The following is a 26,030-nucleotide window of genomic DNA, read 5'->3' on the forward strand; positions in this document are numbered from 1 at the left end:
TTCCTCCCCCAGAAGCGCCTTGGGGTTCCCTGTGGGGCAGTGCAGGGATGACCCCATCAGAGAAGAGCCCCGGGACTGATGAGGTCATCTGGGGTGGCTCTTCCTTTACTGCTCAATATGCTGTCCCTGGGCTTTTTTGGTGACAAGCTGAGCCCGTCCATGAGTCTCTGGAACTGGTCTGTAAGCTCCTCTCCCTCCGGGGCTCACCTCTGCCTCAGTGCCCAGAGGATGATCAGAATTGCAGCTGAAAGCAAAGGACCACCGCAGTCAGCCTCCCGCCCAGGGCCTGCTTCCCCTCGTCTGGCACCGGCAGCCTTGGGAAGCCAGAGAGAGAACCCGGATGGAGCCCAGGAGGAGCCCCATGTGCAAAGAGGCATTCACCCTCCCGTTAATTAACTAATTCATCTGATCAGTCTACAGACATATGCTGATGCCTTCTCTCTGCCAGTTCCCTTGCTGGTGATGGGGACAGGATGACTCACGGTCTCTCCCCCGGACCTCATCCCCGGAGATTTTCCTACCAAGAGTCTCTCGCTCCAGTCCAGCACCATCTCTCTGAGCAAAAAGTCTAGAGGGCCCCTTCCCAGTGCATGGGGCACCAGTCAGAGATTGAAATGGGAGTGGATTTTCTCCCCCAGGGGTATGGGTGAAGGTTATAAAAACAATGCCCTTCAAGCCAAATTGGCCTTGGTCCCTATAAATTCAAAATTCTTCATGAATCATGGGCTCTCCTCAACCCTTTGCATGGATCTCAGGAGCCTGATTCTGCTGCCCGCTTGGGGGTGGCTAGGAGGGAAGGGGAGCATGGTGGTATTTAGACGAAGGGAGGAAAACCCATAGGCTCTGCCCAGAAGAATGTCCCCGTGGCCCGGTGGCAGTTCTTGGCCTTTGTAGTGCAGGGAACTGGGTCAAAGGTCAGTCACACACACACACACACACACACACACACACACACACACACACACACACTCCTGATGTCCCTGGAGCCTCTCCCACCCGCCCGTGACCCACAGAAATCTCTCGTCCACGTAATAGCAAGGTTCACACCAGGTGCTGAGTCCCATTTTCCAGATAAGGCTGTGGCTCCACTCTCCTCTCCTGGGCATGGGTGTCCCTCTAAGGTCAGCTATTCTGAGCCTCCTGTCAGAGCACCTGCTCCTGGGCCCATCCTGCTGGGCACTGGGAATGGGGGATGGGGGGACGATTCGAAGGCCTCTGATGAGAAGCCTCAAAAACACCCCACTTCACTGGTTTCTCTTCTGAAAGTGAAGAGCCTTACCCTCCGTCTCAGTCGAGGAGCAGGGGCTTCCTTTTCCTCCCTGCACGCCCCCTGCTTTTTTGCATGCTCTCCAGCTGTTTTTCCAGCCTGCGCAGCTGCCATCTGCTCACCCCACTGCTCTTGCAGGACTGGACATGTTTCTTTCTCTGCCTTCTCTTCCCTCGCGGCAGCAGGCCAAGCAACAGAAGCCACCGACAGTAACCAGCCAGTCCAGCCGGGGTCACTGCCCAGGGTCTGTCCTCCTCTGCTACCTCGGGGACAAGCTCTCCTGGGTCAGGTTCTGTCTCAGCTGCAAGGGGCCCATTGGAACTGCCTGGGGCTCTTGTGTTCATGTTGTCCACTGGAGAGCAAATTCTGCTCTGTCCTGCAAGCTCAAAGGCTTAGATGGGGGCAGGGGGTCTGCAGCAGGGAAAACACAGTCTCTGTTTCCCATTCAATTGCTTCCTCCTTTAGGTTTTCCACCAGCTTCTCCAATGCTCCACAGATCCAGCTGGTTGACCTTGAGGGGGACCCCTCTTCAGCTGCCCACTGGCCTGCCCTAGACCTGGTGGGATTCTTTGTTTGAAAGGATCCGGACAAGAGTATCTTTCCTCTTCTACTAATGGAACCCATGAGGTCTTTGGATCCCTGCCTTATATATAACCTAAGGAATTCTTGGCAAAGAGCAATTTTTACACACACACACACACACACTCCACCAAGGAACACTGGCAATGTCTGGAGGCATTCTTGGTTGTCACATGGGGGTGGAGAGATGCTCTTGGCATGTGGTGGGCGGAGGCCAGCCACGCCGCTAAACATCCCATGGGGCACAGGACCAGGACGGCACCCTCAACAAAGATGGCCAGTCCCAAGATGTCAATAGTGGCCACTTCGAGAATCCTGGACCTCAGGGTCTGGTATCAAGGGATCCTTAAGGTGCTCTCCAGCCTAGCAGTCTCTGAAACCCTATCAACTTCTTCCCATTCCCATCCCAGAGATTTACCCTTTCTGATTTCAAGTGCTGAGTCTGGCGATAAATATCCAATCAAGTGTGTAATTTCAAATAGACTAATAATAGTAACGCTTAATGAAAAAATTGTATTTGCCTTAAAGAAAAGATAACTCATTTGCATACATTGTGGCATATTTCGTGTATTTTGTATTTGTAGAGTACCTGCCCGTTCAATTTTTTTTTTAAGTCTCTCCAATTTTTTTAGAGGACATGTTGGGGACATTTTTTTTCCCCCAAACATTTGTTTGTTGACTACTGGGTGAAGAAGTCCTGGGAGACTTCGAAAACAGTTTTTACCAGACCTTCATAATGCAGTTTTATCTCAGTGGAGGAACATGTGATTTTTCCTGAGTATTATGTAGTTTAAGCAGAGGAAATACTGACCTCGTTAAAGGTAAGGCATTTTACATCAGCAAATGTATTTAAGGAATGAAAATGAATCTTATCTTTCCGTGAAGCCTTCTACAAGATTTCCCGATAGAGGAGTGTTCTCCTTGGCCCTGACAATGCCACAGCATGTTATCTACAGACTGGAGAGTGAGGAAATTGCCTTTCTCCACACATTTGCCTCTCTAGTCAAAATTCTTGAATTCAGATTAACCTCTAGAGTGAAGTCAAGTCGTTGACATCTACTGCGTCTGAAAACTCGGAAGTCGGAAGCCAGCTCCTCAGCCAAACGCAGGGTGCAGGGAGCTCAAAGGGAGGACAAGGTCAGGACAGTGTGCGTGTGTGGCCGTGGTGGCCTCGTCCAGGAGCATGGCTGGGTCGGGAGGGTGGGCGGTGGCAGGAAGTGGGGGTATGGGGGGTGAAGAGGGAAGGAAATAAGCCGGAAGGGAAAGACAATAGTGAAACAGGAGCGTGGGGATAAGCCCTAGGACAGAAAGGCAGAGGAGGGGATGGAGAAATCAAGGCGGGGCAAGGCAGGGCAATGGGGATGAGGGGCCAGGAAGATGGCAGAGTACAGTGTTGCACGAGAAATTCCACATTCTGGACTCCTTCGCGAAGCAAAATTTTAAATAACAAAAGTATGAATTTCTTCCTTGAAAGTTTCTTGACCTCTGAATGTGGGGTAGATGGGAAAGATGGAGAGGTAGAGAGAGCGGGAGGAGGGTGGAGGGCTGCCCAAGCACATTACTGGGCCATGTGCACCCCACCCCGCTAGAACAAATTGTCACAAATAGCTTAAAAATGACAAAGTTTTATTATCTTATCATTCTGGGGGTCAGATGTCCAAAACAAGTCTCACTGGACTAAAATCAAGGTGTCAGCAAGGCTGTGTTCCTTCTGAAGGCTCTAGAAAAGAACCTGTTTCCTCGCCCTTTTTAGCATTTAGAGACCACTCACATTCCTTGGCGTAAGACGCCCTCCTCCTTCTTCAAAGCCAGTGACTGCAACCCTCCAGCCTCCCCTTCTGTCGTCAGTCCTGTGTCGCTAACTCTCCTGCATCCTCATTTCCCCCATAAAGACCCTTGTGATTAGATTGGGTCCACCCAGACAAATCTAGGATCATCTCCCCTTCTCAAGGTCCTTAACTTCATCACATCTGCAAAGTCCCTTCTGCCACATAAGGGTCCCATAGTCAGAGTCTCTGGGGATTCCAATGTGAACATCTTCAAGGAGCCACTTTCTGCCGGTCACCCCCAACACTGAGTCCTTAGCCTATGAAGTCGGTGCTGTCATGGCGAAGGGGACCAAGTGGCACCCTCAGAAATTGCTCCCCTAGGAGTCCGTCAGAAACAATACGGTATGCAGGGAAAAATCCAGAGATTAGTGACATCTTTAAGGATCCTGGGGATACAGGGTTAGAGACCTTATCGGATCTCAGTTTAATTTACCAGTATGGACCCTCCAAAAACCAGACGGATCCTAGGGAATAACTACTCCCACAAGCTCAATTAAGTAGTACCGTCAGTTGCATCTGCCCTGCACACTGTGGCATTATTGCTAGGACAAATTAATAAAACTTCCGGTACAAGGTATGCTGTCACCGATACGGCAAATTCATTATTTTCTATTCCAACCAGAAAAGAAGATCCGAAGCAGTTTGCTTTCCTAAGGATCAGACAACAGTATTAATTTGCAGCTTGCCTCAGGGCGATGTTAACTGTCCTGCTCTCTATCGTAAGGTAGTCTGAAGAGCTCAGAAGCCCCCGGGCCCCCCACAGAGCACAGCTCTGATCCACTGCAATGAGGACATTGTGCTGATCCGTCAGGAGGAACAGAGCTGGTGAGCACTCCAGAGGCCTTGGGAAGACATCTGCAGTTCAAAAGGTGGGAAATAAATCCCACAAAGATTCAGGTACCTGTCCCTTTGATAAACTTTTAGGAGTCAAGATGCCAGGGAGATACTGGGATTTTACCTCCAAAGTAAAACAGAGATTGCTACACCTTGCATTGCCTACACTGAAGAAGGAAGGTCGGCGTTTCGGGGCTCCGCCTCTCGAAATACTGCTCTGGTCCACATACTGGTTGACACAGAAGGCTGGCAGCTTCCAGTGCAACCCGGGGCAGAAAGGAGCTGTGTGCAGTCTTGCCACATGGGCCAGACAATCTGGCAGACTGTGTGAGGTTGGCGGTGTCTGGGGTAGCAGAAGATGCCACGTGGAGTTCATTGCAAAGGCCCATGGGAAAAATCATAAGCAGGTCCCTGGGGTACTGAATCGAGGCCCCATCATCTACAGCAGAGACGTATATGACTTTCAGGAAATAGCTCATGATCTATAATTAGGGCCCGGCAGAGACGGAAAGTTTGATCACGGAGCCTCAAACGAACATGTGTCCATAGATGCTCGTTACGAGCTGGGTTCTCCAAGTCATAAAGTCAGATGGGCTCAGGAGTCCATTACTAACTGAAAACGACGAATCCAAGACCGGGCCTCACAGGACCAAAAGGCACAAGGAAGGTGCACGAACGGGTAGCCCAGATGCCCAAGCCACCCACCACAATTAGCTCACGTGGGACCAACTGAAGGAGGAGAAAAGGTCTAAGCTTGGTTCACTGCGGGGTCAGCTTGGGATGTGGGTACAAGCAGAACAGACAGCAGCTGCATTTTAACCACATTCGGGGTGGTCCTGAAAGACAAGTGAGGGGGGAAAATCTTCCCTGTGGAAGAGCTGCATACCTGGCAATCTACTTCATGTGAAGGAGAAGTGGTCAAGAGGAAAACATCCCAACGCCTGAGCAAGTCCATGGCCTGTCTAGCTGGTATGGGTCCCAAAAGGAAGAGACTGGAAAGGTGAAGACTGTGGTAGGAAGAAGGAAGTCTGTGGTAGAGGCACATAGATGAACTTGGGAAATGGGCACAGTATGTGGTGAGATTTTATCACACGTTAGCGCCCACCAGAAAGCGTCCCCCGTGGAGGAGCTGGCAGACAACCAGCTAGACAAAATGACTTGGCCAGTTGCCTTTCGTCAGCCTTTGTCATTGGCCACTCCAGAACTGGCACCATGGGTGCAGGAATGGAGCGGCAGAGGCCACACATGGTCCCGACGGCGTGGACTCCCACTGACCATGGCCAGTCTAGTCGTGGCCACATCAGAATGTTCAGTCTGCATCCATGGAGCGCAGCGCTAAGCACAGGAAGTGGCGCTATTCCCGGAGGAGACCAACAGGCATGGAGCGGCAAGCTATTTCGAACCCCTCCATCCTCAGAGGGTTGGCTGCTCGTCCTCTCTTCTAGGTTTCCTGACACAAACCAAGCCTTAGTCAGCCCAGGCGGAACTACTCAACTACCTGTCTGATGACCTCAGCCTTAACCCTGACTTTGGCAAATTCCTGGCCCATCCAGTCTCAGCTTTTAAAGTGGTTCTACTGCCATTTGTCCAATATTTATTCCCTCCCATTCAAACTTTATCTTCTGTTCAAGATGGCGCTGTGCACAGCTAAAAACCTGACTTCCCAACCCCGGGAACAGCTCTGGCTGGTGAGAGGCAGTCCCTGAATGAAGATACAGACGCTCACCGGGAAAGTGCCTCTTAATGGCCCCCGATGCCCCTTCACTAGGCCGTCCCCCCTCTCTTCACGCAAGGACAGAAAAGAGGGCTGGGGAGGCAGCAGCCATCTCAGGACCTTGAGGCACCAAGCACGCAACACCGTAGACAGAGCAGTGGTCCCTGGTTGTGTCCCTGAGCCAGCAGACCAGCCCCGAGCCGCCTCCTCTGGGGCTGTCTAGCTGTAAATCCAGTCAAACTCGGCTTCAGCCACTACGGGAAGTCTCGTAGGCTGAATTCTGTCCCCCGAAAAAATGTATGCGGTGGTGCTCACCCCCAGTATCTCAGCATGTGACCTGATTGGGAGACACAGGTCTTCACAGAGGTAATCAAGTGGCTGGGTCCCCAGTCCAGTATGGCTGGTGTCCTTCTAAAAGGTGCAGATTTGAACACAGAGACCCACACAGAGAGAAGACGATGGGAAGGAGACGCGGGAGAAAGCAGCCACCGACACACCAAGGACAGAGGCCTGGAATGGGTTTTCCCTCCCGGCCCTCCAAAAGAACCGGCCCTGCTGACCCCTTGATTTCTGCCCTCTTACCTCCAGAACCTGAGATGGCGAATTTGTTGTTTAAGGCACTCCGTGTGGGATGCTTTGTCAACCCAGGCAAAGCGACACAGGAGGGTTTTCTGTTACTGAAAATGGCCGTATTCCCCTACGATGCAGCCAGATAGCCTCCGGCTCCTCTCCTTCCCAGCACTCACCCCGCACGTGACCTCAGCTATCAGCTGCTGTCATGCAACGTTCAGAAAAATCTGCCCCTCTGGATGACTGGTCAATGAGCTATGGGGATAGCCGCTAAACTCTACTTACATGTAAGGAGCCAGCAAGAACCACCAGGGGGATTCTCAGAGATCTTAGCAAGAGGCTGGGGTTTAGTTCCTTCCTTTCACGTGGGGGCATCCGGTTCCTAACGGCTCCACACGTAAGGACTGCCCATGGCCACGGAGTTATCAGAACCCGATTCCAGAAGCACTGCACGGGGATGAGTTTTGCGTTCCTCCCGTCTTGTGTGCCAAACCCTGCAGACTTCCCTATTTGGAGAAGCTCCCAAGTTTGACTGATTACCTTTGGAGGTGGTTTGGGATGATATTCTAACCATTAAGGGAGGATTAACTGGGTTGACCTGGAAGGGAATTCATTCTGGTTTCCAAATTTAATATATGGCCGAGTTCCACCAAGAACCTGCAAGGCCTGGCTCACTCCCGCTTTTAGAGCAAGCTGCTTGGCAGCTCCTACCTACAAGCGGAGGGCAAGGTGCTTAGGCAGTAAATTCAAAATCCCCCCTTCACCCCTTCCTCGGTCCCAAGCTCCTCATAAATGTTTGAGTGAGATTCCCCTCAATGGGAAATATAGATTGGAGGGAGGCTTTCATTCATTTTGATCCTGTCTTTGGAGTGGGGTTTCTGGGTCTGACTGGCACGCACTCCTCAATGTATATTAATGAAGACTGAGCTCTTGAAATTAAACTTTTATGACAATAACACACTGATATACACGCTCATACAAGAGAAGATCTAAGATACCCCTACGAATAATACATGGATCTTAAAAGCTTCCTGGTAACAACCGCTGGTCTTTGATATTTAATTAACACGAAGCCGGAGCCAGTGTAAGATACGCTGTTTAGCAGATCGTCATGGCAATAAAATGGGAATGTACTTATTCACTCCTAGATGTCATCTAGACAGAGTGAACAATGCAGTTTTGTTCTGAGATGTCACATTCGGTGAGTCTGGGGGTCAAACATGCACGTGCCCGTGGGTGACGTTGTGAGCAGTTCTTACCTACCGCACTTGGAACAGGGTCGAAACCGAGCTTCTCCATCATGCGGCATCTCTAGGTATTTATTCCACGTGTTTCACCTCGGGTCAACATGCTGTGTGTCGGTGTTTACCCCGGTAACGCCCGCTCCCTAGTCTTCGCCCTTCCTCGCGCTTATCATCTGTCGATTATCTGCATCTCCGCGTTTGCGTGCCTAATCTCCCTTCCCATCTTTGGGTTCTCTTCTAAAGTGTTAAATTGTTTCTTCTTTGGCTTCCACAGCTTAGCCTTACTTCAGAAAACCCCCAGGCCAATTTTTAGGAGCTATACTTGCACACTTCTTAAAAATCTTCAGCCTTTGACTAGATAAATAAATGCTCAGAAACACAAGATTTTTATTTAAAAAAACAAACACTGATTCTCTGTAGTAAGTTTAAAGCAGGTGATGAATGTTTCACCTGAAATGTTGTAGAATTTCTAAACTTAATTGCAAAAAAATGGACTCAATGAAGGCTCAGAAATGTACACATTCCTATAAACAGAATGTATGTACCTGTTTCCTATTAGTATGTGTATAAATCAAATAATCTAACTGTATATTCGTTGGTTAGAACAATTATGTAAAAAACACATTCAGAAGAAAGCTGGGAAACATTTTTAAGCTACACACACACATGCACACGACTCTGAGTGAAATAAACAAGCACATGGGGATCTCCCGAGACAGTCACCTCTTTCTATGGCTGTCTGGGCTTTGTTTCCAAACGCATAGTTTGCCTAAGGATAGAAATGGACCTTATAAATATACGTAATCAGATAAACCTAAAGCAAATTGGTTCGAGTCGTACACAAACCATGTCCCCCTGCTGAAGAGAGTCCTTTCCCTATTTGAAGTCACCCACAGCAGAGGCAGCCCTTCCCCGGGGCTCTCCTGAGCTCTCCGGTGAGCCTGCGAGCAGAGGTGGGCAGGCTCTGACTTCTCAGCACAGTCAGAATATGACTAGGCACAGGCACGCACGAAAGCTGCTTTTTCCCAGAAGGGCTTTTTTCCTGTCTGCCCTCCCCTGGTGGGAAGGAATTCTGTGATAAACAAAAATATATATGAAAGAGGGACATGACTTAGACTAGCGGACTTCACAGTGACCATGGCGTGGTTACCAGCAGCGGGCAAGGGAAGTAATAAGGAGTCTCCATTTGGGCAGATGAAAACTTCTGGGCATGATTAGCAGTGATGTTTGCATAACAGTGTGGATGTGCTTAATGCCACTGAACTGGACATTAAAAAATGATTAAAATGGTAAGTTTTGGGCTATGTGTATTTTACCAGGTTTTTTTTGTTAAACATATAACATATATATATTAGTAAAATCACACCCAGACATTATGCCTTGAGAAGCTGTCAGTAGGAGAAAGATCTGGTTGTCTTGTGGGTGCCCCTCTCCGTAGACTCAGACGAGCTTACACTGTCTCCGACAGCACAGTGCACATGTGCCTCCCATGGGGAGGAGGTGTTAGAACTGCTAGGACTTGAAGCTTCTGCACGGCGAAGGAAACAACCAATAAAACTACAAGGCAACCTACAGGATGGGAGAAGATATGTGCACATGACAGATCCGATAAAGGGTTAGTATCCAAAATATATACAGAACTTACAAAAGTTAACACCCAAAAAGCAAATAATCCAATTAATAAATGGGCAGAAGACACACGTAAACGCTTCTCCAAAGAAGACATCCAGATGGCCAACAGACACGTGAAAAGATGCTCAACATCACTCATCATCAGGGAAACGCAAATGAAGACTACAATGAGATCCCACCTCACATCAGTCAGAATGGCTAGAATCAACGACACAAGAAACAACAGGTGTTGGCGAGGATGTAGAGAAAGGGGAGCCCTCCTGCACTGTTGCTGGGAATGCACACTGCTGCAGCCACTGTGGAAAACCGTGTGGAGTTTCCTCAAAAAGTTAAAAATAGAACTACCCTATGATCCAGCAATCACACTATTGGGTATTTCCCCAAAATACAAAAACACTTACTCAAAGGGATACACGCACCCCAATGTTTATAGCAGCATTATCTACAATAGCCAAACTATGGAAGCAGCCCAGGTGTCCATGAACTGATGAATGCATGGAGAAGATGTGGTGTATACACAATGGAATATTACTCAGCCATAGAAAAGAATGAAATCTCGCACTTGCAACAATACGGATGGAGGTAGAGAGTATGATGCGAAGTGTAACAAGTCAGTCAGAGAAAGATACTATTTGATTTCACTCACGTGTGAAATTTAAGGAACAAAACAAGCAAAGGAAAAAAGAGACAATCCAAGAAACAGATTCTTAACCCTAGAGAACACACTGCTGGTGACCGAAGGGGAGGTGGGGGGATGGGGGCAGCAGGTGATGGGGATGAGGGAAGGCACCTGTGACGAGCACAGGCTGATGTATGGAAGTGTGTACACCTGAACCGAATACGACACTGTATGTTAATTATGCTGGAATTAAAATGAATAAGTAAAAGTTCATCATTTGAGAAGAGAAAAAGAACTGCTAGGAGAAAGAACCAGAAAATTGCTAGAAAAAGAACTTCACATCGGTCCTTTAGGATGGAGATGGAACCCTCGCGAGAGGACAACCCTACGGAGAGTACCAGGACCATGGCAGAGAAGGAAGGGGGAGGAGGCGAAGCCGGTGGGGGGAGACCCGCGCGCCCATCTCACATGGTCTCTGGCCGGAGCAGGCGACTCTGTGAGAAACGTCATGCAGTGGTGTGCAGCCCCTGTACCCCCAGTCCCTGCAGCCCCCTCATGATAGTCCAGACGCGGAACAACCTCCGTGTCCAACGACAGGTGACCGGATAAAGGAAATGTCGTGTCTATGTACACACGGGCTAGTACTCAGCCTTATAAAAGGAGGACATCCTGTCACCTGCAACAAAACGGCCGGGCCTGGGGAACACTGTGCCAAGTGACGGAAGCCAGACCCAGGAGGACAAAAACTGCGTGATCTCACGTGTAGGTGCACCCTGAAATAGTCCAACTCATAGAAGCAGAGAGTAGAACAGTGATTAGAAGGGGGTAGAGGGAAGGAGAGATGGGGAGGGGATGGTCAAGGGTACAAGAGTTCAGTTACACGAGAGAAACAAGTTCTGGAGACGCGCTATAGAGCAGAGTGCCGAGAGCTCGCAAGACCGCATCACGTACTTCACTGTGCACGAGTTTTATACTGTGTTCTTACTACTACTAGTACCACCAATACGACTGCCGATAACAATAGTAATAGAGGCAGGAGGAAACTTTGGGACGTGATGGATATGTTTATGGTCTTAAGGTGGTGATGGTTTCACAGGTATACGCTTATCCCCAAACTCACTGAACTAAATACATTAAATTTGTATGTAAAAATGTATATAAGTCCATATATACAATGGAATATTACTCAGCTATCAGGAAGAACGAGTTCTCAACATTTGCTGCAACATGGACGGCACTGGAGGAGATAATGCTAAGTGAAATAAGTCAAGCAGAGAAAGACAACTATCATATGATTTCTCTCATCTATGGAACATAAGAACTAGGAAGATCGGTAGGGGAAGAAAGGGATAAAGAAAGGGGGGGTGATCAGAAGGGGGAATGAAGCATGAGAGACTATGGACTATGAGAAACAAACTGAGGGCTTCAGAGGGAAGGGGGGTGGGGGAATGGGATAGGCTGGTGATGGGTAGTGAGGAGGGCACGTATTGCATGGTGCACTGGGTGTTATACACAACTAATGAATCATCGAGCCTTACATCGGAAACCGGGGATGTACTGTATGGTGACTAACATAATATAATAAAAAAAATTAAAATAAAAAAAATAAGTGCATATGTACCACGTTTTATGTCAATCATACATCAGTGAAGTGGTTTCCTTTTTTTTTTTTTTTTTTTATAACAGAGAAGGAGAGAGTGAGTGAAGATAGGGGAGGGGGCATGCAGAGGAGAGGGGGAGAGAGAGTCCCAAGCCAGGCTCCACACTGAGCGCAGTGCCCTATGTGGGGACTGAGCTCATGACCCTGAGGTCATGACCTGCATCGAAATCAAGAGTCAGAGCTTAACCGACTGAGCCACCCAGGCGCTCTAATCAAGCGGTCTCCAAAGAAGAGCGTTCGACAGCGTCTTCTGGACCCCCATCCACTTACGGTTTCTAACCCCTGCCCCACTCCTCCCCAGCAAGGCCTAAGGTGTTTGGAAAAACAACATGCCCCACCAACACCTTCCCCAGCTGGCCAGTGGCCAGAGCCCATGACGAAGACTCTCCTGGGGGAGTGTGTCCAGTCCTCGCCATGTCTGGCCACACGCCAGCAGCAGGTGTGATGGAGCTTGGACAGTCTGCATGAGCACTGACCTGAGAGTGTGCCGGCAGCACGACCAGGCCGAAAGCAAACAAATGGAGGGAGGTGTCCCTGCTCTGAGTCACTGGGGCTGAAGACGAGCGGGCCCAAAGACAGATGTCCTGCAGATCCAAAGCCCTCGAGCTGGGTAGCGTGGAAGTGAGAAGATTCCGGCTGTCATGGTCAGGATCTGCAAATCTCTGGTGGGTTGGCTGTCAGGCAAAAGAGAAACTGGACTTGATCTATAAAGCGAAAGCTGCAGGGCGAAGTTCCGGCTTTTGGCTGCGGGCAAATAACAGGTTTCTCACAGGTGGACCTGACCAGAGGCTCAAGAGGGGTGACTTCCGTGGCCCCAAAACTCTTCAAGGAAACAGTGGGTGGATGAGGCAACTCCAGCATTGGGGGAGGTAGTGTTTCAGCAAGACTACATTTAAGCTCCCTTCTTGCACCGAGATCCTGCTATGCCCGGGAGCCCCTCATCTCACTCCCCTCCTTCCCAATCCGGCTGCGGTTGCCCTGTCCCGGGACCCTCACCTCCTCCATCTGGGGTCACTGATCTCTCTTTCCCATCCTGCCTGCAACCAGCACTTTCATCTTCCTAAAGTAGTGTGCTCCTGAGGGAGCCGCTCTGTCCAAAGACCCATTCCCAACCACACAACCACATCCCATGTAAAGGCTTCTCTCTACCTTTCAAGTCCTCAAGAACCTCTCCCCACTGCCATGAGCGCATAAACCCTCTTCCCGTGGGCCCTCCTTTCTCTGCCTCACCACACTTCCACTTGAATCTGTGATTTTTAAAAAAATAACGCATTTCTTAGGCAGAGGGGAAGGTCCAGGCAAAGGCTCAAATATGTAAAAACATGAGATGTATGCAGGAAACAGTAAGCAAAAGCATTTGCTCTAAAACTCTATGTCCCTCCATTCACTCACCCCTCAAACACCTTCATTCCTCTGTGTTGAATAACAATGACCCAGCCCCTGAGACTTCAAGTCCCCACATCACCCTGTCGCTCCCTACACTCCCGGAGGTCCCCTCTGCCACCACACTGTCCGCTCTACAAGGTGGAACCACATGAAATTGGCATTGCTGGGGCTCCAGAAGGCCCAACATCAGCGATTTCACATGACTCCGTGGAACACGTTTGCAAGGCCCTTTCAAAGTCTCTCCTCTCCTCTGGTTATCCCAGATGCTCTTCGCAGCTCTCACACTGAGCCATCTGCCTCCTCCAGGATCAGGGCCTTGGCTCCTCACCAGCGCCCCCGGCCTATCCTGGCTCCATCCCAGTCCATCCGGCTCATGGTTACCGGAAAGCAATATGAAAACCGTATCCCCTGAATGCCTGCAGGACACACCCCAAAACTCTCAACCAGGCCTTCTGGGCCCTCTACCATCTACACGTGACCCATTCAGTTCAGCGGGAGCCCTCCCTGGAAGGGGCCCTGGACCTCACCCAGCCCCGTGGTTCCCAAACCTGGCTTCCCATCAGAATCCCAGGAGCTGTTACCTCATCAGTCTCTCAGTCCATCACTTCAGCTTTACAGTCATTCATATACGGGCTTACTATGCCTAGCACTTCAAAATGTTCTTTAATTCATAGACTACTCCTTCGAGTAATTTTAGGTTCACAGCAAAACTTAGCAAGAAAGTGCAGAGAGTTAGGGGCGCCTGGCTGGCTCACGATTCTCGATCTCGGGGTTGTGAGTTCGAGCCCCACATTGGGTGTAGAGATGACTTGAAAAATAAATTCTTTAAAGAAGAAAAAGTCTGGAGAGTTCTCGCATACCACCTCCCCCCTCAACACACACACAGCCTCTCCACCATCGATATCCCACATCGGTGTGGTGCGTTTCTTACAGTCAATGAGCCAACACTGACACATCATCAACTAAAGAAAAATATTTTAGAATGGGTAATACTCATTGTTTAAAAAGACGCGAACACTACAAAAGAATACACAACAAAAGGTAAGCCTCTCCCCAGCCCGACCCCTGACCCCCAGCCTCCCTCCTCAGAGGTATATTCTGTAAATACACAATCAGACTTGCCTGTATGTCTCCTCATACAATTTTAATAAAATTAGTTTTCTATATAGATGATAATGCATCTTAATTTTTTCTCTTAATAATACTCATTGGAGATTGTTTAGTATCAGTACAAAGTAAAAGCCTTCCTTCTTTTCCACGGCAACCTGCAGGGTTGTCCAAGGTATATATTTACATCTTTAACTAACCACTCCCTTCTGATGGATGGATGGACTTTATTCAAATGCAGATTCCCAGGCTCCTCCCAAAGGTATTGACTTTCAAGGGGTAGACCTGGGAATTTTTATTTTATGCAACTTTTCCAGGTTCCTCTCATGCGGGCATCTCAAGGGACAAAGCAGTTTACAAAGCAGGAAGTGTGGATGAATGAACCCATCTGGGAGGTCCCCCATATAGGTGTGGCTGTGAAAAGTAACCCCAAATATCAGAGTCCTGCTTATGGAGAGCTTCCCAGCGGTAATTGTCTTGCAGGGCCATGCACTGCTCTCGAAGTGCCTCCTGGGTTATAAAGGAGCGTTACGGCAATGCCATCATGGTTTTAATGAGAAATGGGTTTTACTGGACTCTAAATCCCTGGGCGGTAGGGTGAGATATTTTCAGTAAGCGGTATATTAAATGTACTCATAACACCTTGAAGTCACTTCTGAATATTCCGTAAAAGCAGTTTTCTACATGTCTGCACAGGGCACAGTTAGAAAGATCTTGGTTACCAGAAATCTCTAGTCTCCACTTCACCCATGACTCCCTGTCGGGCAAGGCATTTAAGCTCTGTTTCCTGGGCGGTGAAAGGAGGACAATCACAATATCCACTTTAGCCACCTCCTCAGGGGATTGCCGTGAGGCCATTTAAGTAAAAGCATTTTGAAAAGTGTAATGTCTCCTGCACAAAATAGAATAATGGCATTGTATCACTTTTAAAGATACATTGTCCATCAAAATGTTCCTATGTAGAAGATTCGGCCCAGGCAAAACTGACCACCACCACTCGGGCATCCTATTTTGAATTTTTCACATTCTGTTTGACCTATGAAAATAATATAATTATATGGTTGAAGAAACCCCAAAGGTCATGAGGATATAAAATGAAAAAAGAAATCCATATAGCAAACACATGGATTAACAGATAGTGATAGATAGCCTTCCATAAGCCACACATTATCTTAAATGCTCCTCAGAACAACACTTTAATAGTAATACCATTACTATTATTATCCCCATCTCATAGATGATAAAACTGAGGCATAGAGAAGGTTAGTAATTTTTCCAAGTCACAGAGAGTGCCAGAGCCAGTGCTTTGTCATCACCCCCAAATAGCCATCTCATTCCCCAAGGATGACCACTGTTCAACAGTTAACTGCATTTCTGTATAGTCCTGGATTTCTGCATAACAAATTGCCCAAAAACCTGGACACTTAACACAAAATGCATTTGTTGTCTCACAGTTTCTGTGGTTCAGGAATCAGGGTTTGGCTTAACTGGGAACCTCTGACAGGGTCTCTGCCAGGTTTCAGTTGACGTGCTGGCCAGAGCTGTGGTCTCGTCTCAAGATTCAGCTACGGGGTGTCTGCTTCCAAGCTCGTTCTCATGGTGGTAGGCTGGTCTCAATTCCTGACAAGCTCCTGGGCCGAGAACCCCAGCTCATCGTGGCCACACAGAGACTCCCCCTCGGTTTCTCATCCCACGGACCTGCCTCTCAGGGCTGCCTCAGGACGCGGCTCTATCTGGAATGAACCATCTGAGAAATCGGAGCCCGCACAGAAGCCACAGTCTTTTTATACCTAACTTCAGAAGTCACATCCCGTCACTTGTGCCACAGTCTCTTCATTAGAAGCAAGTCAAAAAGTCCCACCATCACTCAAGGGGAGGGACTACCCGGGGGTGACCATCGGGAGGTGGGGATCACTGAGGGTCGGCTGGAAGGCTGCCTATCACGATAGGCTCGGAAACTTTTCCATGCACACAAAACTTTGCTTTCTCAAAAAGCCTATCTTTTGCATTTCGCCTTTGCAGATATCAAGGTGATCTTCCTGCTTATTATAACGTGGAGAATTCCACTATGCACAAGTTATAGAACTTAAACAAATCCACCGTTGATGGGCATATAGGTTATTTCAAGTAAAACAGCCTTTTCTCACTAATTTTCTGAATGTGTACCGAGTACGCTTGTGGGCTCTGTGTCGGGTGTTGGGGGCTCAGAGATGGAAGGACGAGACCCCCAAACCTCGAGGCATACTCAGCCTTGTGCGGCAGAAAGACAAGTCAACGCATAATGGTGCTGCCATGGAAGGAGGTAGGAGGTGCCCTAAAGCCCAAAAGAGGGGCTCGGCATGTCTGATCCTTCCAGAAGGAAGTGAGCCATCTCTCTTCCCCAGATGAGCAAACTGAGTCACACACCTGCCGTTTGTTCCACCCACACCGCCCGTGAAGACACGTGCTCCGGATGGGACGGACACTCCAGACTCATGGGGTGAGCAGCGCCCCACCTCTGACACCCAGTCAGGCGAGGCTGGGATCCTACAAGGCCCCATGAATGCCCCCAGAAAAGGAAGCCAATGCGAGAAAACAGCGAGCTTCGCATTCTGGAGACCAAACAAGCGATTACAGTTTACTTTTCAGTCAGGGGTTTGGCATTTTTCGTCACTGCCTAAATTTGTTCAGGTGACATTTTTATGAGCTTTTTTTTTTTTTTCCAGAGTATTCTGTACTCATTTTATCCTCATCAAATGTATATTTTTTGGTGTACCTGGGAAGAATATGTTACAGAATTCTTAAGGTTCACTGTTCGATCACAAAACAGCCAAGAGATCACAAGGCTTTGGAGAATATGTCACAGAAAGGTCCTCGTGTGCACCTGGCGCTATTCGTGTCCTTGGTACCCCTCAGCGGCACGGGCGCGTGGCCTGGAGTTGTGATAGCAACCAGGCCCTCGCTCCGTCTCTCACATCAATTACACTTCTCAGCAAGAAGGAACCATCATCCCCATGCTTGACTGTTGTGTGATGAATGAGCACTCGCTTCTTCTGACAGTACCTCCTGTAAAAGCCATGTTTCTGAAGCGGTGAAGATACGAGCTTTGGATTCAGATAGGCCCAGGGTGGAATCCTAGTCCAGTGTTTACTGACCGCGTGGCCTTAGGTAGGTCATTTAACTTCTCAACAACTCAGTCTCCTTGTCTTTGAAATGGGTTCACTCTTACCCACACCGTTGGGCTGGGTGGGCACAAGACGGCTCAGTCAACTGTTGCAATCACGTAAGGGTTGCTTGACCCGCCCCAGCCGCCCCAGCCGCCCCACCTTCCCCTTTCTGGAGAGTAGGGGGGCCTTGACAGCGGGGGAGAGCCTTTAAGCTTCACTGGTGGGGGCAAGGTCAGGTTTTAACTGGATTGGGGGAGAGAGGAAGGCAAACAGTAGGCGACGCTCAGCATTAGAAGGGCCCTTGTTCCCCAGCCGACACGCAAATGACCTTCTGAAGGTGAGAGTGACCGAAGCCAATACAAAGTCCACTTCCTCCCAAGCCACCTTGTCCCCATTAAGCTTTAAGGGCAGCTACTACCAGCCCCGCCCTGGCCTGCAGGCTCCAGACCCCCTTGAGAGGGGGCAAATTTGTCCACACTTCACAGGAAGATAAGGCTTAAGAGGTCAAGGCTCTGGCTCACCTCATCTCTGAAAGCCACTGATGATGATGACACTTTTGCCAGGAGCCAACTGGAGCAGGAGAAGGGGCCCAGAAAATAGCTCCGTTCTTAGAACTTGCCACAGAATGATCTCAGCCTGACAAGGCAGAAAGGGCACAGCCGGAGTGAGGAAACCCAGGTTTGCGTCTGTGCAGGGACTGCATTTTGAGTATTTGCATTTCACCACAAATAGGCCCAGGAAAATGTCAGTGGTGCGCGGCTGTGGTAAGGAGCACGGGGGACCGGGAGAGAAAGTGCTAGGAACATTCCACGGAAGCAGTATCATCATCAATCGGGTGCAATCTACCCCTCCTTGGTGAATAGAGGAGTTCTTTAATTCTGCCCCCCCCCCCGCGTGCATAGGCATCAGCTGTGGCCTCCCCCACCGTATTCCTGATACCACCGGAGCAACCCTCCGGAGTAGATAATCCCAGAACGTGGTGGAGGGTCAATCTTTATGCATTTAAACATCAGACAAATATCCCGATTTCAAGGCAGGGAATAAACAGCAGGGAAGATACATTTTCTTTGTCTACATCAGGGTTTCTTAAACCCTGGCCGGCAGAATTCCTTGCTGTGCCTTGCAGGGTGTTTAAGAACATCCCTGGTCACTCCCCCCTAGATGCCAGGAGCACTCACCCCCGTCGTCATACCCACAAATGTCCCCAGAGACTGCCTAAAATTGGGAGGGTGCACAATCACCCCCAGTGGAGTACTGAGTACTACACGTGCACTTGAGGAAATGAGGGCGGGGGGGAGGGGAGTCTGTTCCCAGCATTTTGTTGCTGCAGAAAGATTTCAGAGCGGTATAAGAGCAGAAAGGGAAGGGCCTGGCAGTCTCAGGGCATGAATATGGGATCTCTCACCTCTCCAGCTGGAGGGCTGTCACCTGCACAGCCTGTGGCCTCCTCCACCGTTGTCATTTGGGGGATCTGGGGAACGGGACAGAAGGCGTGCCTTGGATTAAAAGCTAATGCCATCCAATGCCACTAGCATTTTCCACATCCTGTGCTGGTGACAAGGGCCTGCCCTGCGGGGAAAACCAATGGTTTAAAAGAGAGAAAGCTCTTTCTCCTAAGAAACCAACATTTATTAATAATACATCCCAAACTTCATGTCAACAAAGGGAACCTCTCACCACAAAGAAATATAGGCCATCCAAGGGGATGTCGGCAGCCTCAAGATCGGATTTTTTTTTTCCCGAAAGCAGCATATGGACCACAAAATATCTCTCGGTGTTAAGAGCCCATGAGAAACTCGAGTCAACGCTTTTGTTTTTTTGCTTGCCTTCTCTTTAATCATTCTGCTAGAGCAGAAAAGCAAAGCTCCATTGCTAAAGAAGTGTAAAAAGAATCTTGGTTCTGTTCTAGGCATTTCCGAACAGCTAACAGGAAAGGTGGAATTGGACTACAGTATCGCTGCTTGCCAGGGCCTCGGCCAACCTCCAGTCCTTGAGGGAGAAGAAAGGGGGTAAACACCGTCTGGGAACGTTCCAGAGTTGCAGACGATGCCAGAAATTTCCCAAGCTGGGCCACTCCTTTTTCCCTTCCCACCCCAAATTCCAGCCTCCTGCCTTTACACGGCAGCATTTAAACCAAACAAATCAGGAGCTACAATGTGACTAAATTTCTGGACACACAAAAATTAATACAAAAGGAGAAGAGGAACCACCACCAATGTAGGCTGTAGTCCACTGTTTGGACTCACCTGCTAAATGTTACCCATCAGCACGGGTTAAAACAAAAGCCTGCCACATTCTGGGCAGACACTGTTCTCCAGGGGCAGCTCAGCTGGAAAGTTTGCTGGAAATTCAGTGGCATGCTCTGGTCATTTCTAAATACTCTCTAGAAGACAAGAGTTCAGGTCAAGTGAAAGCACGTGGCTCCATCGCTTGACAAAACCCTGCCAGGGAGCAGGTGCAGCCTGCCAAAAGCAAACAGAAAGTTTTCTCAAACAACAACAAACAGTTAACACCCTCAGCCTGTCAACAGCAATTAGCCTGCCCTCCCAGCAGAAGCCTCTTAAGACCGGTCCTGAAATCCAGCTAGGTCTTCGGCAAGCAGAAACTGTCACTGCATGGCTTCCCCCCAAGGAAGTGGCCCTCGGTGGAAACTTACACCAGCAGGCGCAGCCCTTAGACCCCCTCTAACCCTTAAGGGGCCACTCTGGGTGGGATTCTAACTTTGCTGGACCCCAGGCACTTTTGCTTTTGTGGGCTTCTTCCTGCATAATATCACCGATATTGAATTGATTTTTTATATAACTTTAAATACCTTAATATTTTATTCTCTCAGTGTTTCAGGCAATATTCTCTCAGTGTTTCAGGCAAATTTTAATTAATAGGTTCTTGTGGACCTGAAAATTAAAACATTTCCTTTGAATAATTTCATTTCCTTTGGGTTTTCTTTCTTCTAATTTTAAAATAAATTAAACATTTTCCTGCACCCCGCCCCCCAAGGTACCCTGGGCCCTAGGCACTGTGCCCACTGTGTCTCAGGGAGAAGCAAGCCCTGATTCAGTAGGAAATTGCAATTTTTAAAAAACACTGTTACCAACGGCCAATACATCCAGGTCAACACAACTCTGGCCTATCCTGAAAGCCCATTCTATTGATGAAATACTGACACAGTATGCCCGGGACGTATACATTTTCACTCGTCACTCAAGAGCGATACACACAGGTGGACCCCAAGGGGTTGAAACAAAAAACAAAATCAACTCACCGCACAAGATGGATTTTCTTCAATATTTTATTTATATAGAAATACTTAAAAAATGAAGTAGCACCATTACTTAAGTTTTACCTTTATTATGTAGAACTTTAAATGTCAGAAAAATAAAACTCTTGATACAATTTCAAATCTTGTCTCAGCAAATATAATATTAGTATTTGACCATGAGGTTAAAGGCCCTTTATCATAAAATAAAATATACTTTGTCTTTTAAACTTTGCTCAGTAAAGTACATTTAAGCTCAAGTAACGTCACCTACATATACATAAACGAGTGGTAACCAAATGTATTAAAATAGAAATACTCAAACTATAGTGGCCCAACAGAATTTTCGTAGCTTGCACTGAATTCTATTTATACAAATGTTAGAAAGCATCAACATGTTGTTCCTTTTGACATGTTTATACATTTCCGTTTTTTTTTTGTAATAATATAGAATAAAATATGCTTTATATCACTGAATAGAAAATATGCTGGGTGAAGCATTTCTAGAAGATTTGTCTGAACCTATAAAATCTCCATCCCAACAGAATACTGTTCAAAACATTACACATTTTATGGTTTTGTAATTCCGTCACGATTGTGTGGTTATTAAAATAATACAGTGTTCTTTGCCATAAGGCCATACTAAAATAAAAAGATTTAACCCAGCTACAAAAAAGTTCACTGAACTTAAATTAAAATACTTGTAAACATCTTTGCAATATGAAATATAATTTTTCAAGTCAAAAAAGAATAAAATACTTCAATCTGTATTAATGCAATTTCTCTTTAAAACTTTTAAACGTTTTTAATATATAAGAGATATGTTACAGTTTGCTTAACTTTTATAAAGCTGCAGTATCCTGGTTTCACAGGAACTCCTGACCCTTCCACAACATTCAAAAAGGATCCACCGTGTTCTATAATAAGCATCGTAGGAACCCAGCCACAAAGGGGAACACACTAAAACAGTCCACACATCCCATAAGCACTATTATCATCTTCATCATAATAATTATTGTTCATTTTTTTTTCCTACTTTAAGAAAATGGAAAACTTGTGGGGTTTTCTTCTTTTGGAAGCTTCCTATGAAGTACAGTGTAAAAACTATCATTACTAGAATGTCGCCGTTCCTATTATTTATAGAGCATGCATTTCAGGTGGTTTCGGGGGTTTCCCAGGCTATAGTACTCTTGATGCAGATATCCTGGCAAGTTCCTTTGTTTAAAAATTAAATTTTAAAAATCGAGCGGATACTACAGCTTTCCAAGCTCCTCTCGGATCTCAGAGTGTGAGCAGGGGTGGGGCAGGAGAAGGTGGGGCACCAAGGCGGCTGGCGGGCGCGCGGCGGGCTGGGGGAGCTGCTGAGGCTGGAGGGGAGCCCCCCCCCCCCGGCCCCCGTAGGGTGCGCGCAAGCGCGCGCTGCCTTCAGGAAAAGATGCGGATGGCCTGAGTGACCGCGGTGTGGCAGACCGGGCACTCCGGCTCGCTCTTCTCGCAGATGCGGTTGGCGCACTCCATGCAGAAGAGGTTGTGGCCACAGGGCACCAGCGCGGCGATCACTTCGCTCTCGAAGCACACGGAGCAATCGCGGCTGCCCTTTCGCCGCAACCCCGACGAGGAGGAGGAGGAGCTGGAGGAGGAGCTGGAGGACGACGAGGAGCCGGAGGTGTCCGACGGCTGCAGGCCCGGCAGCTGCGCCCCCAGCCCGTTGGCATAGGCGGCGTAGGTCAGGCCCCCTCCGCCCGGGTCGCTGCGCACCCGGCGAGCCAGGTGGTGCTCGCCAGCCCCCGGCGCCATGTGCAAGGGCGGGGACAGGCGCGGGCAGCTGGCGCCCGGGTGCAGCCGGCGGTGCACCAGCAGCCCCAGGTTGGCATTGGAGGGCGCGCTGGCGCCGCCCCCGGGAAAGACCACCGAGGAGGACGAAGCGGACGAAGATGCGGAGGAAGAGCAGGAAGAGGACACCGGCGCTGCAGGTCCGCCTCCAGGGGAGCGCTCGAACTGAGCCCAGAGCAGTGGCGCCCCAGGCGGGGGAGCGGGAGCCGGGTCGAAGGTGGGCTGTAGCTCAGGACAGCCGTCGGGGGAAGGCACCGAAGCTTCCCCCGACGCGTAGGTGTATCCGTTGCCGTTGTTGTTGTTGTTTCCGTTGTGGGCAAAGCTGAGCGCGGGGCTGGGGGGGCTGTAGTCCGCCAGGCGCGGGGTGGCGGCTGTGCTGCCGCTGGTCCCCCCGCCGAAGTATGAGTCTGTGGAGGCGCTGCCAAGCGAGCTGGAGCTGTCGTTGCGGTAGCTAGAGAAGGGCTTGCGGCCGGGGGTGGGCGTGATGCTGGGGGTGGGCTTGCTCCAGAGGCTGCCTGGGCCGGACCCGCCGGACCCGTGATGCAGATCAAAGCCCACATCCGTGCCGTTGGCGTGGAAGTCGTTCTCATCCGTGAGCTCAATGATACCGCCGGTGCGCAGGGCAATGTGCGCCTCGATCTCCTCGCGAGCTCGGTCCACGTTCTCAGGCATGCCGGTCACCTCGAACACCGGCTCCTTGTCGCGGCTGGGGGTCACGATGTACGTGTGCGTCTGTTGTTGGATACGCTTGATCGTGGCGCCCTTGGGCCCCACCACGAGCCCCACCACGCGATAGGGCACCCGCACCTGGATGGTGGTCTGTCCAGGCAGGTTGGGCGGCCCGGGCACTGCGCCGTTGAGTGCCGTGTTCTTATTCCGCGAGGCGCGGATCATGGAGAAGTGCTCCGCGGCAGAGATGATCTCCCTCCGAGCCATGGCCACATCCTCCTTCCTGCCCGTCACAACAAAGACAGGCTCCTCCCCGCGAACCGGGGTCTTAATGTAAGTATTGGTCTTCGCCCGCAGCGCTTTGATTTTACAACCTGGGAGCCAGGGTGCAGGGGAGGGAGTGGGAGAGAGAGACAGACACGCCCATTATCCCGGGGTAACCGCGGAGACCTGGGACCGCCCGCGTCCAGGGCTGCGGGATGGCAGGACACGCTTTGGGCGGAAAGGGGGCGGCTCCCTCACTGACCCTGGGCCACGCCACGGGCTGGGAAGCGGGTTCCACCCGCGAGGCGCTCGAGGAACAGCCCATTGGCTGCCCAGCCCTCCCCCAGTAACTGCAGTCGTCCCGAGCAAACCCGAGAATCCCAGAAAAAGTCAGCTGGGGAGATGCCGATAGGATCCAGCGGGGCGCGCCGTCCGCCCTTAAGACGCGGCGAAGGGGTTCAGGGAAGAGGGCCGGAGCCGCGATCCCCCCAGAACTGGGGGACTGATAGGAAGGGGGGGCAGTCCCGGGACCCATTGTTCCTCCTCTGGGCTCCATTCCGCTTTGCAGAAATCCAGAATCCTCCTCCCATCCGATGCTCACTCCTCCTCCTCCCCCTCCCAAAGGACCGATCAAAGGCCCCCTCCCCCCAGCATCTTATATTTAAATTCTATTTCCCGGGGTGGGCTGGGTGGGGGGCGCTAGGGGAGAAGGCAGTGATTTTAGCAGGATAAAGTGCATCCCGCCGTGGTAGCAGCGCGGCTCCGGGAGACAGCCTGCCTGCACTTTCTTTGTCTGGGGCGCCGGCCCATCGCGCGGCTCTTCCTCTCTCCTCAAGGCTCGCGGGCGCCGCGGATCCCTAGCCCTCTCGCGCCCTCCCCGCGGGGCGGTGGCCCGAGACCCTCTCCCCTCCAGCTCCCCATCTCTGCCGGACCCACCTTGCCGCCCCACGATCTCGGCGACATGCTCGGAACTGGGCACCGGCACGCACTCGGTCATGTTCACGCTCTTCTTGCGCGGCTCACTGTCGTACAGAGAGGCGCCCTCGTCACTGTCCAGCCCCAGCAGGGAGAGCTGATCGAGCGCGAGCTGCAGGGCTCTTTGGTCATCCAGGGTCTCTCCCCCGCCGCCGCCGCCGCCACCGCCACCGCCGCCTCCCCCTCCGCCGCCGCTGCCGTTGCGCTCCAGGTCTGCAAACAGGGAGCTGGGCATCGCTCCGCCGTGCGCGCCGCGCCCCCGCCGGCCCTCGGCTCGGCGGCGAGAAGCTGCGGCCACAAAGGCGGCCGGGAAGCGAGTGGTCAGGGGCGGGGAGGCAGGCCGGCTGCAGAGGGCTCCGTTGCTCCTTTCTCGGCGCCGGGAGGAGTGGGTCGCTCGGTGCGGTCCGCGCCGGGCAGTGGCTGCAAGAGCCCCCGCCTGAGTCCCCACCCCAGATCTGCCGGCGGGTGGGGTGGGGGCAAAGCTCGAGCGGCAGCCGCGCGTGCCCCCCGAGTGCCCGGCTGGCTGGCCACAATGCCGAGCGAGAAGCGAGCAGGCGAGCGACAGCAGCGTTTCTTTAAGGAGCCCCTCCCCGGCTCCTCCACTCCCTCCCGCCCGCCCGCCCGCCCTCACTCAGCGCTTTTTCCTCCTCTCCTCCCCGCCTCTTGACTGAGCCTCTGCAGCCAGACGGCTCCGGAGGGGGACGAGGGAGGCGCAACGTCACCGGCGGGAGCTGACACTACAATGCTACTGACACTATCGCTGGGGGAGGCGATTGGCGCGCGCCGGGCCGGGGGCGGGCGGAGGCCGCGGTCAGGGCGAGCCGAGAGCGAGCGCCCCCCACCCCCGCGCTCGCCGCAGCCCGCCCCGTCCTCCTCCCGGCCGCGCCCCTCCCCCGCCGCCGCTAACGCCTCTCTTTGTTGTCTAATGCGGGACCGGCAGGCTCGGGACACTTGCGCGTACCTATCGGCCGAGGACAGTCTGTCCCCAGCCCTCCTCCCTCGCCTGATGGAGAAAAGAAAACGCGTCCAACTCTGATGCCAGCGGCCCGGCTCTAAGAGAGCGGTCCTGAGAAAGTCCCGTTAGCGTCCCCAAATAAACCACCCCTAGAGCCCACGGTGCCACTGGGAGAAGGGTCTATTGTGTGCCCAAAAGGGCGGTCCGAGCCCTCGGGCTCGGAAAGCGGGACTCGAGGTCCTGATGCGCGCACGGGCAAAGTGGCTCCTGGCGCGGGTTGCCCACCTGCGCGGGAGCGCAGGAGACACAAAGGCATAGGCCCGCCCGCATCGCTCCCCGCGCGCGCGCGCCTGCAGTTCTGTCCCCCTTGGGCAGCACTTCGTCCAACTGGCCCTGAAACTGCGGCCGGGCCAGCCAAATACCCGCCGCAGCGGGGGCCTGGCCTGCCCTGCGGCCCGCGACCTCCGGAATGCGCGGCGCGGGGGTCCTGC

At 51.0% G+C, this 26,030-nt stretch overlaps 1 protein-coding gene across 1 annotated transcript; it reads right to left on the bottom strand.

The window, feature by feature from the left end:
* Positions 1–20,915: 20,915 nt before the first annotated feature.
* On the bottom strand, positions 20,916–25,183 carry MEX3B (mex-3 RNA binding family member B). Its single transcript, XM_045813155.2, has 2 exons — positions 24,546–25,183; positions 20,916–23,719 (listed from the first exon to the last, which is right to left on the bottom strand). The coding sequence occupies exons 1-2, from the start codon at positions 24,817–24,819 to the stop codon at positions 22,269–22,271; spliced, it is 1,725 nt and encodes a 574-aa protein (XP_045669111.1). The 5' UTR covers positions 24,820–25,183; the 3' UTR covers positions 20,916–22,268.
* Between the last annotated feature and the right edge of the window lie 847 nt (positions 25,184–26,030).

The sequence above is a fragment of the Ursus americanus genome, chromosome 28, assembly GCF_024610735.1.
Source record: "Ursus americanus isolate L20-20 chromosome 28, mUrsAme1.1.p, whole genome shotgun sequence".
NCBI lineage: Eukaryota > Metazoa > Chordata > Mammalia > Carnivora > Ursidae > Ursus > Ursus americanus.